The 13,083-nt window shown below is 53.3% G+C and overlaps 1 protein-coding gene across 1 annotated transcript; it reads right to left on the reverse strand.

Moving 5' to 3' along the window:
- Positions 1-86: 86 nt before the first annotated feature.
- On the reverse strand, positions 87-8,014 carry IDH2 (isocitrate dehydrogenase (NADP(+)) 2). Its single transcript, XM_072982158.2, has 11 exons — positions 7,762-8,014; positions 5,725-5,819; positions 4,542-4,707; positions 4,103-4,263; positions 3,205-3,348; positions 2,917-3,053; positions 2,170-2,321; positions 1,406-1,518; positions 1,150-1,247; positions 690-782; positions 87-515 (listed from the first exon to the last, which is right to left on the reverse strand). The coding sequence occupies exons 1-11, from the start codon at positions 7,865-7,867 to the stop codon at positions 428-430; spliced, it is 1,353 nt and encodes a 450-aa protein (XP_072838259.2). The 5' UTR covers positions 7,868-8,014; the 3' UTR covers positions 87-427.
- Positions 8,015-13,083: the final 5,069 nt, after the last annotated feature.

Below are 13,083 nucleotides of genomic sequence, written 5' to 3' on the forward strand. Positions count from 1 at the left end.
CTGGCCAGGGGAGCCTTTCCTCATCAAGAGTCACAGCAGTGGATTTGTCAGCACTAGAAAACAGAAGCCAAAGTGAAGAAGCAAAACAGGGTGTAAAAGCTATGCTTTAATCGTTCTGTTGGGCCCCTTGGGCCTGAACCACCAGACATAAATTACAGCACAGAACCTTCATCGCTGCCGTTTAAGGTGGGGAGACTAGCACTGAGCCTTCCCCTCCCCCCCCAAGCCAGCCAGATAAGTTCTTGGGCCCCTGCGGGCCACCTAAAAAGAGTCTAAAAAAAACAACCATCAGAAAACAGCTTATAAAAATGTTTTCCTGGTTGAATGGCCGGAGCTTATTCTGTTAAAAAATGAGGTAAAACACCTTCACTGAGTGCCTCCCGGCTCTTTCCAGCCTCCCTGGGCAGGCAGCTGCTGAATGCTTCTCCTACTGCTTGCCCAGCGCTTTGTCCAAGTTGTTCTTGATGGCGTCCAGGAAGTCAGTGGTGTTCACAAAGTGCTCGTTCAGTTTCACACTGGAAATGCACAAAGTGGGGGCAAAGGTTAGCAGCTGAAAAGGCTGGGGGGGGGGGCTACTGGTGCCTGCTGGGCAGGAGCCCCCACCCCACCCCTAGAGCCAGTGGGGTCGCTGCTGGAGAAGAGGCTCCCACGTGGTCAATATCTCCCTCTCTCCCTCCCCACCTGCTTACTTGCTTAATCCATGGATGCAGCCGGCCAGATCTTTTGTCATTGTCCCGCTCTCCACCGTCTCGACACAGACCTTCTCCAGAGTCTGGGCAAACCTGGCAAGGGGGCAGAGATTAAGGCTGAGATAGGAGGAGGTGCAGGAGGGGAAAGCCAGGCGCAGATCCTGCTGTGGATGCCACTGTTCTCACCTCCTTGACAAGGACAGGATGGTCTGGGGCAGCCCAACATTTTGCAAGATTTCCTCAGGCTTGCTCTGCCAGGATCTGCCTCCCCTGCTCATCCTTGGGGTTCCCATCAATCACATACACCTCTGTGTTCTTCCAGCTGTTGCCCCACCCCGTGGATCACTTCTGTGCACAAGCCCAAGGCAGCCTCCGTGCTCCCCAGTTCTGCTCTGAGCCCGGTGGAGCTGCCAGCACTTCCCCTTCTCCCACCTGCCACGATGCGAGGCACCATCCTTACTTGATGAGATCCGGGGTGTTGTCCAGTTTGCCCCTATGCTCTAGGCCTCGTGTCCAGGCAAAGATGCTAGCAATGGGGTTGGTGCTGGTGGGATTGCCCTACAAAGGAGAGGAAGGGGGTGAGCATGAGCACGGGGGTTGGCAAAGTCACTTCTGGCCAGGACTAACCCACATTGACGAGCCTCTCATCCTCAAGCTCCGAAGTGGCAATGCCATGCATGACCAGGAGAGGGAGCACCAAGTCTTTGCTCACTCACCTTCTGGTGCTCCCTGTAATGGCGTGTGACAGTACCGTGGGCAGCCTCAGCTTCAATGGTCTTCCCATCCGGGCACACAAGAACGGACGTCATGAGGCCCAGGGAGCCAAATCCTGGAAACAAAGCCAACCATCAACAGACAAGCCCAGCCTGCCAGGGGAAGGGGCAGCCAGGATGTGTGTGTGTGTGTGGGGGGGGGGAATACTTGACAGTACTTTGGGAGAAGAGGTAAATTGCTCTATGGAACGTACATCACACCTCTTGGGGCACTGATTAGAAGGGGCTGGAGCTTATCAAGCTTCCTGGCCTTGCCTGGTGCCATCGCCCTCCTGAGAACTCTCCACTGCAAAAGCACTTTGGTGGCCACTGAGGTCACCTTTATAGATGGCTTATGCTCAAGGGCAGAAAACTGCCCTTTTGATTCAAACGCCATGTTAGGGAAGGCCTGTAACTCAGGAATCAAGCACACAAATTGCACACTAGCACTCCCAGGCACAGTCCCTGGCCGTGCCACCAGGCAGGCCCGAGGAGGACGTCCTCTCTGGAATTCCTGGGAGCTGCTGCTGCTGCCGCCTGTCAGGGAAGAGGGTGCTCAGCCCTGGCCCAACATGGTTGGCAGATCTCCTCTTGCAGGCCACAGAGGAACCAAGATTGAGTGGAGGTGGGGTCGTCATGCGACAGCCAGAGACTCACCTTCCCCATCACCTTCCCCAGGGCCCTTGGTCTGCAGGAGGTGCCCTTTAGGGTCCCAACACAGTACCCACCTTGGGCCAGGATGTCAGACTGGACGTCGCCATCATAGTTCTTGCAAGCCCAGACAAAGCCGCCCGACGACTTCAGCACCTGGGCCACCATGTCGTCAATGAGACGGTGTTCATACCAGATCTTGAGTTTGTCGAAATTGGTCTTGTAGTGCCTGGCAGCGTAAGGCAGACGATGAAGGGGGGAACAAAGGGGAGAGGAGGCAGCTAGGCTCCAAGGCCAGGCTGCGACAACACCCTCGGTGCCCTTGAGTCCTGGGGTGGCCTGGGCTCTTCTTGCTCTCTGAGATGGAAGGAAAAGGAGGCACCACCACGGCCACTACCGTTGCCCCCCACACCCTGACCCCTCATCTTAGGGTGGTGGGGGTGGCCCTGCCTGTCCATCCTCTCTTCAAAGCGGCACTTTGTGCAATAGATAGGAGACAAGCAGTGACACGATACAAGGCAAATGGACGGATGGGGAAAGGAAGGCAAAGCAGGGAAGGAAGGACACACAGAGTCACAGACGTGTGGAGCCAAAAAAAGGTGGCAGGCTCAAGCGCAAGGCTGGAGAAGGAGCCAAAGTTAGGCAAAGCAGGCAAATGCTCAAAGGAAGCCCTCGTGGCCAGACTCCACCACCGGAGCCAGGCTCAGCTCACCTCGGTGCACAGGGTCTCCCTGGGAAATGCTGGATAGGGGAGGGGATGTTAACGCCCAGCTAGTCATCCACCCTCCAGGATGGCAAGCCAAGAGAGGACTGGACCGGCTTACTTGTCAAAGATTTCCTGGAAAATGTCCTTGAAACGCCCATCGTAAGCCTTGAGGATGGTGTTCTTGGTGCTCATGTAGAGGGGCCACTTCTTCTGGATGGCATACTGGAAGCAGCTGTGGGCGAAGCCGGAGATGGACTGCAAGAGGGACAAAGAAGGGAGTCGGGGAGGTCCGGAAAAAGCCTGTAATCGTGGGCCCAGCTCCAAAGCATCCCCCTTGAGGAGGGTGGGGAGGCACGTCTTCCCTAGGAGGGTCCCCACCCCTGCCCTCAAAAGGCCACACTCTCACCTCATCCGTATTGTACATGCCCATGCCGACGCCTCCGCCGGGGAAGTTGTAGACTTCCCACTCCTTGACTCCGCTGCCATCTTTGGGAGTGAAAATGATCTTAAATGTCCCCGACTTGTCCACAACAAAATCTGTGGCTTTGTACTGAAAAGCAGAAACCAAAGATTATTGACCTCCGTGGTGCCTCAACTTCCCACTAGCTAACGTACCCCATGGCCCCACTTCCTCATGCCCCCCATCTCCACAAGTTCTTTTAATATAGCCTTCCTAACGCGGTCCTCTTTGCTAGCTTTGTCCCCACAGAATATCACACAGTATCTGAATTCAGGAGAAACCTTTCCAAAAGCCAAGCCTCTGTCCCTTAAGGATGATGGGGATATGTTATCAATAGTGCCGGCCAAAGGGGACGGTGACACAATGGGCATCAACGGCAAACCCTTCCAGTAGGATCCCAACCGGATTCCCCTCCTGTCCTTCACTTCACACTGTCTTTGGTTCTTGCTACAAAAGTTCAGCTGCCAGATTCTGTGCAAAGCGTGGAAGATGCCCCGTGTAGGCATGAAAATGAGCAACTCTGCTGATCCTGCTGATTTCCGTGCATTATTTCAGCAACAATAGACACGTCTATGGGGGAAGGACAGACTGGAAGCAGCTTCTAGCCGTCCAGATCATAAAGAACAGGCTGAGGGATGAGGTGGGGCAGGCTGTGACCCTCCTTTCCCACAACACAAAAGGGGGCAAAGGGGCAATGAGAGCGTCATCTGCTGCGTCCAAACCATGTCCCAATTCCTGGGCAAGCTGTGACTTAACAGGAGACCGACCGCGACGAACGTGTTGGCAGTCTTTTCCAGATGCCCTTTCCAGCCACACGAGAGGAGGACCCTCTCAACCCACCTACCTGGTCGCCATGGGCGTGCCTGCCAATGGTGATAGGCTTTGTCCAACCAGGGACCAGGCGAGGAATGTTCTTGCAGACGATTGGTTCTCGGAAGACTGTCCCGCCCAGAATATTCCTGATGGTGCCGTTAGGGCTTTTCCACATTTTTTTCAGCTTGAATTCTGGGACAATCGGAGAGAAAAAAAAACAGAGCCCAGAGTAAGAGCACATTTCCATGGCTCCAGAATCGGCCCACGTGGCACCAGACACCCCTTCATTCTTATCAGGCTTGAACCTTACGAAGGAAGTTGACCTGCATGACCTGGAGTGAACAGCAGCTCTGGAGCAACTGCTTTCAACCTCTGGCCTCCTCTGGAGTCAGCAAACAAAAGCAGGATCTCCACTGTAGGGCCAAGGGCCAGATGGCCCACCCTCTGAGCCCACCCACAGCTGCACGTACCTTCCACTCTGGCCTCATCGGGGGTGATGGTTGCACACTTGACAGCCACACTGTACTTCTGAGTGGCCAGGGCCGAGTCAATCGTGACCTGGTCATCCGTCTGGTCCCGATGGGGCAGCCCCAAGTCAAAATACTTCAGCTGGACATCCACATTGGGCAGGATCAGCTGGAGGGGGAGGGGGACTGAAATTGAGTCAGGAGCAAGAGGCAGGCAGCCACCCTCTCCGGGAGGTCTGTGAGTCACCAGCGAATTGTTGCAGGTTTATACACGGGCTTTTCCCAGGCCATCCGATCAGAGCTCTACTTCACAGAGCTTCCTAGTACCGAGGTCTTTTTTTAATTAAACACCTTTCTAATTATACAAAAAGACTTATTTCGTAACGTGTTCTAACATATTACCTCCGTTTTATCTCAAGGTAGCACTTCAGATGCAACAAAAAAACACCCTCCGAGCTCTCAGCATTTTGTACCTTCCTTGCCCCCCCCCAGAGCACATGTCGTTGTCATTGTCGAGTTGTGTGCAGCATCTAGTTGCGCTAGAGCCATGTTTCCCAACCTGGGGGTTGTGCTAAGTGCCTGTTGGTCACTTTATATGTGTCATAACCCTTAATCATATCTTCCTTGACCTTTTAGAGTGGGATATTAAAGTTAGGGTGTTTATTTATGTATCAGAAATAGGCCCTTTGGGGGAGAAAGAAGCCTCTGCTTTGTGAGAAGGGATGGCTTTACCCCATTAACATGCTTTTTTAATGCAAACATGGCAAGGGGTGGGGTTGATGTTTACTCGGCTGTGATAAAAAGGGGTCACGACTCAAAAAAAAAAGGTTGGGAACCATTGCACTAGAATCAACATTCACCGACAAATTTGAAATCATGACGTGGAAAAAATGCCTCTCTTTCTCTCTCTACACACACACACACACACACACCATTTCACTTTATAAGGCACACCTCCTTCTCTCGGCCATCTCTTTTCCTAAGCCTCAGACTCGTGTGCTTCATCCAATCCCCTTGTCATTACAGTAGTTGCCATCTTCCGGCTTTCTACCTTTCTCAGAACTCCACCGCATACTTTCAGTGTGGCCAGATCCAGCCAGGTCAAACAGGTCATGCCTGCGGTCTCGGCCCTTTCGCGTTCAGGCCCTGCCCGCTGGCTGCCCGTTGGCCCAGAATGTCAACGTACCTTCTCTTTGATGAAGGCCCAGATGATTCGGGTCATCTCGTCACCGTCCATCTCCACCACTGGGTTGGCAACTTTGATCCTTCCTCTGTCAGCATCTGAGGGAGAAGAGGTCAGAAGGCTAAAGGCCTCAAGCCACCCCCTCTTCTGGGAGCCAGGATCCTGGCCACAGCCCTCCCCCTGCCACTACTACTGAGGAGGCCCCTGTCAGTGAGAAAGAACCTCTGCAAACTGAGGGAGTTTACGGACGACGGAAATCGTGAGAGCAGCCGCTTGCGGCCCCTCCAGGCCATCGCTTTGGGGAGGCAGAGGAACCCTTGCTTCCAACGTACGTACGGTGCCCAGCCAGGGAGCGGCCCCCATCTGCCCCACCCTTCAGCCAGAGTCTCTCTCAGAGCCCCATCCATTCCCCAGCAGTTGATGAGACAGTGGGCTGTGCCATGCCAGAAAAACCCCAGAGTCTTGGATTGTGCCCTGTGTGTCCATCCCAACACACCAGTGCCAAAACCGATCTGGACATGAGTACCCTTAACATCCCGCTCTCGGGGCAACGGCCTGTTTCCCCTTCCAGCAAGGCCCGTCCCTTCGTAGGCGACCTACAACTGAGGCCGGTGGTTAAGCACTGGAAGGATGGCTACAGAACAGAAGCGGCAAGGGGCTCTTCAGGGAGCAGGGCAGACCGTCAGCCGGCAGCCGACCCGGCCAGGGAGAAGGGAAAGTGAATTAACTGCTGCCACTGCCCAGCAGGGCTCTAATCCCAAAGCCTGACTTTCACAAACCGCCCTAATCTGGGCCTCGGCCTGTGCCTGCCCAGGGGGGGACCTTCCTCCTCGCAGTCCAGGACAGAGGCAGAACCGACAACCACGCCACAGTTCCTGCCGGTCAAGAGACAAGGTCACCCTCAGAGGACAGTGGGCAGGCGGGCAAACACACTGACTGCACCTCTCTCTGTGTGTGCGTGCGTGCAGCTGCCGGCCAGGCGGCCTCTCCGTGACTGAGCTGGCACTCTTCTTCTCTGGGAGAGGCTCCCAAGGCAGACGGCCAAGCCGGCTTCAAGCGAGGGGGGGGAGAGGAGGTGCCATCCCAATTCTGGGTTCAGGCTCTGGCCAGGCTCCCCAAATGCATTTGGAAAAGAGCTGCAGCTCAGCGAGGGGAAATTTCACCTCCTCCAGAGAAGCAGACCCAGGGAAACAGCCCCTCTGGTGTGCCAGTTGGATTGGATTCGGTGCCTTGAAGGTGGCAAGGCTCCTACAGAAACCGGGGCAGATGCGAGCTCCCCCTCCCCAAGCCCAGCGGAGGCCTGACCTAGATTCCCTGGGGGGGGCGGGTTGGCGCAGCCCTAAGGCACCCGAAGGGGCGCCGGAGATAAAACACAGGCCAGCGATGTGGGTGCAGAGAATTCAGGGGGGCTCCAGTTGCTGGTCAACGGGAGGGTGCAGGCCACGGGGTGGGGGGTCCTCTCGGTACCCCGAAACAGGTGCTTCGTGCCCCCCCGCCACCCACCCCCGCTCGTGTTTCTGCACAGCTGCTCACGGAGGGGGGGCATCGGGGCGCCCTTGGAAAAAGGCCTGCCCAACTTCTGCCCCAACGCGAGGGTGTCCCGCTGCCATCAGGTGGCTGGCGAGGTGAAGGGCAAAACTGGCACCGGCGGGGAAGGGTCCCGGCCCGGAGCCGAGAGGCCGGGGGACAAGGCGGACCCACGACCCGAACGCGGGACCCCCGCGCCCGGAGAGGGGCTGAGCCCGGGGCCCCACCCCAGACGAGCTTCGGGCGGCACTAAATATAGTCGCCTCCGGCGGGGCTGCCGCCAAGGTCACCGGCAGAGGGGAAGGAGGACTCGCCTCGCCGGGGCGCTTCGTGCGCCGCCAAAGGGAGCGGCCGGCGAGGCGACCGCCGGACCGAGAGCGCAGCCCTCCCCGTAGGCGCCTCGGAGGGAAGCCCCGCGAAGGCTCCGCCGCGCCAGGCCCCACAAGAGCGCCGCGCCGCGCCCTGCAGGCTCCCCGGCCCCGGCTCCCCGCCGAGCATCCGGCCCCCACTCACAGTGCCGTCGCGGCGGGCGAGGCGAGGCGCTCAACACCCGCAGCAGCGCGGCTGGCGAGCTGCCCAAGACGGCCGGGGCCGCGGCGCGGAGATAAAGAAGGGCCATCGCGGCGTCGGCCGGGAGGACGAGCGAGCCGAGCGGCGGCGGGCGGGCGGACGAGCAAGAGGAGGAGGAGGAGGCGGCGGCGGCGGGGAGAGCAGCGAGCGGAGCCTCTCCCCCCGGCCTCTCGCTGGCTGGCTGGCTGGCTGGCTGGCGGGCCTACCCCACGAGTGCCCGCGCATTGGGCCCTCCCTGGGGCGGGGCGGGCGAGGAGGAGGCGAGGCCACGCCATCGGAGCCGGGACCCTCGCGGAAGGGGAGAGGGAGGAGGAGGAGGAGGCGCGGGGCCCCCCGGCGGCTTCCTTCCCCAGCCTGGACGGGGCGGGAGCCACGTGCGCTTGGGGGCCGCCGCTTTCCCCGCCGCCTGCTCGCTCGCTCCCTCTCGCCCGGGGCGGCTGCCGGGCCTTCCCGCCTCGTGCAAAGCGCCTTCTGGTCTTGGGTTTGCCTCGGAGGCCAAGGCCGAGCGCGATAACCGGCAGCCGCCGCCGCCGCAGCCCCAGTCCGTCGCTCCAGCGCCAGCAGGCCGGGGAGGGAGGGAGCCGCTCCGGGGAGGCAGCTGCAGGCGAGGCGCTACCGGTTCTCCCCCTCGGCGCTGCAGGGCCAAAAGGCTCTCTCGCCTAAAGAGGCGGGGGCTGCGGCCGGAGAGAGGCCGGCGGGGCGAAGTCAAGCGCCCGCCGGCTGCCAGGGTTAGTCTGCAGCCGTCCAGGGAGCCGGCGCTTCGGGCCCCTTGAGAGCTGGAGCGGAGCCCTGAGGGAAAGAAAGCTCCTTTGGCCCTGGGCTGGCCTGCAAAGGCTCCGCGGGCGATGGAGAACCTCAGAAGAAGAGCCCGGCTGGATCCGGCCAAGGGCCCCTCGAGTCCGGCTCCCTGACTCTCACGGAGGCCCCGCCAGATGCCTCCGGGAGGCCTCGAGAGACCTGCCGCCTGATCCCCCTCCCCCGCATCCGAAAGGGAAGACGGGCCTCCCCCCCCCCCCCCGGGCTTGGTGGCCGAGGCAGAGGGTCAGCTTTTCCCAGTCCTGACCTAAAACTGTAGCATTTCTTCATTTAAATCTTTGGGCATTAGGTTTCCAAGTTGCCAACCTCAGAATACCTTCTCCACGAAGAGAAGTTTTATGTCTAGACTTCGCAATGTCTTCTACATCACAAAAGGCCAGTTCATAAGCAGCCGGTTGCTACTGTACATGATATTGCCCCTGGTCCTTTATATTTCTACACAATGTACCAATCATCTGTTCTGTGGGGAAGAGATGTGCCACACATGATACTCCATTGAAAAACATAGAGGACTGTCAATTTTAGTGTCCACTGTGCACATGAAAGATTAACATTTTTGGCACATTTGCAAAAAAAATGAAACATGTCCGTGATGTCTTTTTCTAGAAGATGAGCTGGACTGCTTTCGATCAGCTTCCAAGCCGGATCAGTCCTTCAGCTTTCTCGAGAATTCTACTCTGAATCTAGGGCATCCTCGCACCTGGTCCTCTGCAGCTTGTCGGCAGCCCCTCACCCACCCAAATAAGACTGCTGTTGTTGGACTTTGGCCCTTGACCTTTTACCAAACAAGTTGGGGTATAAGGCTCATGTTTGGGACAGCATTGTGATTACTTACAGATAACCTTTTCTATGTAAACCTAGTTTTGTAACAAAGCTGACTTGTGTCTGCATAAACAGATAAAGGAGCTGTGTCTCCCTGTCTTCAAAATTGGGCTCTGTGACAAGACATTGTAAGAATTTTGGGTAAAAGCTCCTATAACACAAATAACATTTCCAATTTGTTTCCATTTATGCAGATTTTTAAAATCTAAGTTTTTTAAAAGATTGAAGTTACCTGTGTAAGTTGCATTATCATTATCATGGCAATGATGATGATATACTGTAGATATACTGTAATTAGTATCTCCAACATGCAAGGACTTTAGATCTTTGTAGCACTAATTTCAAGATACAGATTCTAAACACCTTTCTGCCTTGAGTCATGATTTATGCCTCTAAGACAGCCAGTTGTAGTATTTGAGCACAACCCATGAGAGATCTAGAGAAAAGAGGGAGATCTTCATATGGGTAAATTCCACAGTTAAACTTTAACCAAACAAGACTTTTTGGTTGTTTATAATATATTGTCAGATGCATTTATTGTCATGAAATGAGTGCCTATGGGGAAGCTTTTCCTTCTTTTACAAGATCAGAAAGGCTAGGAGGAAAAAGTTAATAGACAACTACCAGATGCTCTAGTCTTGAGGAACAATTTCCGCAGAGCTGCCAGGACAGTTTTTGGAGTTTCTGTTGCTTGCCATTCATTCTTGGAGTGTGCTGTTTTGGGGAGCTTCGGTACATAGTCTATTTTTTTTTTACAAATGTTCTAAAACATCTCTACAATCGTTTGTATAAAGACGTTTGTTCATCCAGTGGCTATTTATGCCTGTATAAGGAAAATCCCCTTCACTGATTGCTGACTTGTCGTGGCAAAAGGGCTTGAGTAATTCAGAGAAGCTATGATGGGCTATGCCATGCAGGGACACTCAAGATGGACAGGTCATAGTGGAGAGTTCTGACTAAATGCAATCCACTTGGAGCAGGAACTGGCAATGCCACTCCAGTATCTTTGCCAAGAAAGCCCCATGACCAGAAACAAAAGACTAAAAGATATGATGCTGGAAGATTGGACCCTCAGGTCGGAAGGCATCCCACATGCCACTGAGGAAGAGCGGAGGACAAGTACACGTAGCTCCAGAGCTAATGAAGTGGTTGGGCCAAAGCCGAAAGGACGCTCAGCTGTGGACGCGCCTGAAAGTGAAAGGAAAGTCCGATGCTGCAAAGAAAAATACTGCATAGGAACCTGGAATGTAAGATCTATGAACCTTGGGAAGCTGGATGTGGTCCAACAGGAGATGGCAAGAATAAACATTGACATCCTGGGCGTCAGTGAACTAAAATGAGTGGGAATGGGCGAATTCAATTCAGATGATTACTGTATCTACTATTGTTGGCATGAATTCCATAGAAGGAATGGAGTAGCCCTCATAGTCAACAAAAGAGTGGGAAAAGCTGTACTGGGATACAATCTCAAAAATGATAGAATGATTTCAATACAAATCCAAGGCAGACCTTTCAACATCACAATAATCTCGGCGGTGGCTCCTCGCCTCTGGAACAACTTACCTCCTGTGATCCGCAGGTCTCCCTCGCTGGGTGTCTTCAAGAAGCAATTGAAGACATGGTTGTTCCGGCAGGCCTTTCCATCATACTCCTCTTGACCCCCCTCTTTTTTGTTTTTGTTTTTTGTTTTGTGTATTATATGATTTAATGTAGTGCCTTCTTCTTTTAGAATTGTCTGTTTTCGTTGTTTTGTATTATTTTTATGGTTGTTAGCCGCCTAGAGTGGTCCGTTTGGACCAGATAGGCGGGGTATAAATCAAATAAATAAATAAATAAATAAATAAATAAATAAAATTTATGCACCAACCAACAATACTGAAGAGGCTGAAATTGACCAGTTCTGTGAAGACTTACAACACCTTCTGGAACTGACACCAAAGAAAAATGTTCTTGTCATTATAGGGGACTGGAATGCTAAGAGTTCAAAATGAAGCAGGGCAAAGGCTAATAGAGTATTGTCAAGAGAACAAGCTGGTCATCACAAACAACAACACAAGAGGCGACTCTACACATGGACATCACCAGACGGGCAATACCAAAATCAGATTGACTATATTCTCTGCAGCCGAAGATGGAGAAGCTTTTTACAGTCAGCAAATACAAGACCTGGAGCTGATTGTGGTTCTGACCATCAGCATCTCATAGCAAATTTCAAGCTTAAACTGAAGAAAGTAGGAAAAACCACTGGGCTAGTCAGGTATAATCTAAACCAAATCCCTTATGAATACACAGTGGAAGTGAAGAACAGATTTAAGGAACTAGATTTGGTGGACAGAGTGCCTGAAGAACTATGGATGGAGGCCCGTAACACTGGACAGGAGGCAGCAACAAAAACCATCCCAAAGAAAAGGAAATGGAAAAAAGCAAAGTGGCTGTCCAACAAGGCAAAGAGAAGACTCTCTGGAAAAGACCCTGATGTTGGGAAAGTGTGAAGGCAAGAGGAGAAGGGGATGACAGGACGAGATGGTTGGACAGTGTCACCGAAGCTACCAACATGAATTTGACCAGACTCCGGGAGGCAGCAGAAGATGGGGTCACGAAGAGTTGGGCGTGACTTAACGACTAAACAACAAAAAAAGGAAATTTGTTTAAGCCTGGGCAGAGAAAAATTATTGCTTATTGATATGCATGTTCAAGAATAGAACAAGCGCCTTGCTAAGGAGTGGCAATTTGTTTCCAATGCTCACAAGATTTCCCTTTTCAAGCGTAAATCACCAAAAGGACTCTGGCCAGTGTTTGGTAAGTTGGATTTAGCATAGAATTGCATTTTTTTTTTACTCACCAGCATTTTTGTTTGGTTAATATCCAATCTTAATCATGTGTCTGGAGAACTCAGTGCTTTCTCATTCCTTTTTGTCATTTTAATTATTCCCAATAAAAGTATTAACCTCTTGTGCCCTTGGGTCAATGGGTGGGTGGCTGACCCGATTGGTTTCTAATGGACATGCAAGCTGACTACACATCTTGCTCTTTGATTTAGGTGATTTTATTCAGCAGGAGAGAGTTGGATGTCTTACTTCTGCCTGGCAATTTGGGAACAGGAAATCAGAAAAGAGATCATCCCGTTAATTGGCAGAAAGATAAGGTGCAAAATCCCACAAAGAGGAAAAATAACTTATTCCAGCCAGAAGACTGGAGCATGAAACCAAAGAGGCTGTGATATCCACACTCTAACGGTGGAAGAATTTTCCTTTGTCCTGCTGTTACCTACCTTTTATCTAGAGATCCCTCTTGGAATTTTTCTAGAGTTCCACCTTCCATGAACATTGATGATTCTGTTTCTCCCTCTACCCCACCTTAAATTAGGCCCTCAATGCCTGAAACATCTGCTTCCTGTATCCCCATCGGCCCTCTAGATGGCACTGCCCCCTCATTCCCAGGGACCAACAGACAATTTTGAGAAGGAACCATCTGTGTAGACCTGTTTTGGAAGCCAGTAGAGGTGAAGTTGCTCACCTTCCACAGGGAATAAGGACTGAGGACGTCAGGCAACACTGTAGCACTGGAACTGAGCTTAACCCCTTCTTTTCCAAAACGTCGGTGGTCCTTTCTTCCTGTGCTTATCTC

This window comes from Pogona vitticeps, chromosome 12 (genome assembly GCF_051106095.1).
Source record: "Pogona vitticeps strain Pit_001003342236 chromosome 12, PviZW2.1, whole genome shotgun sequence".
NCBI lineage: Eukaryota > Metazoa > Chordata > Lepidosauria > Squamata > Agamidae > Pogona > Pogona vitticeps.

Excerpts from the sequence above, each read along its gene's own strand:
- IDH2 (XM_072982158.2), bottom strand. The coding sequence starts at position 7,867 with ATGGCCCTTCTTTATCTCCGCGCCGCGGCCCCGGCCGTCTTGGGCAGC. Across the intron at positions 5,820-7,761 it reads TCGCCCGCCGCGACGGCACT|ATGCTGACAGAGGAAGGATC; the intron begins GTGAGTGGGGGC and ends CTTCTCCCTCAG. Across the intron at positions 4,708-5,724 it reads GGGCCTTCATCAAAGAGAAG|CTGATCCTGCCCAATGTGGA; the intron begins GTACGTTGACAT and ends CTCCCCCTCCAG.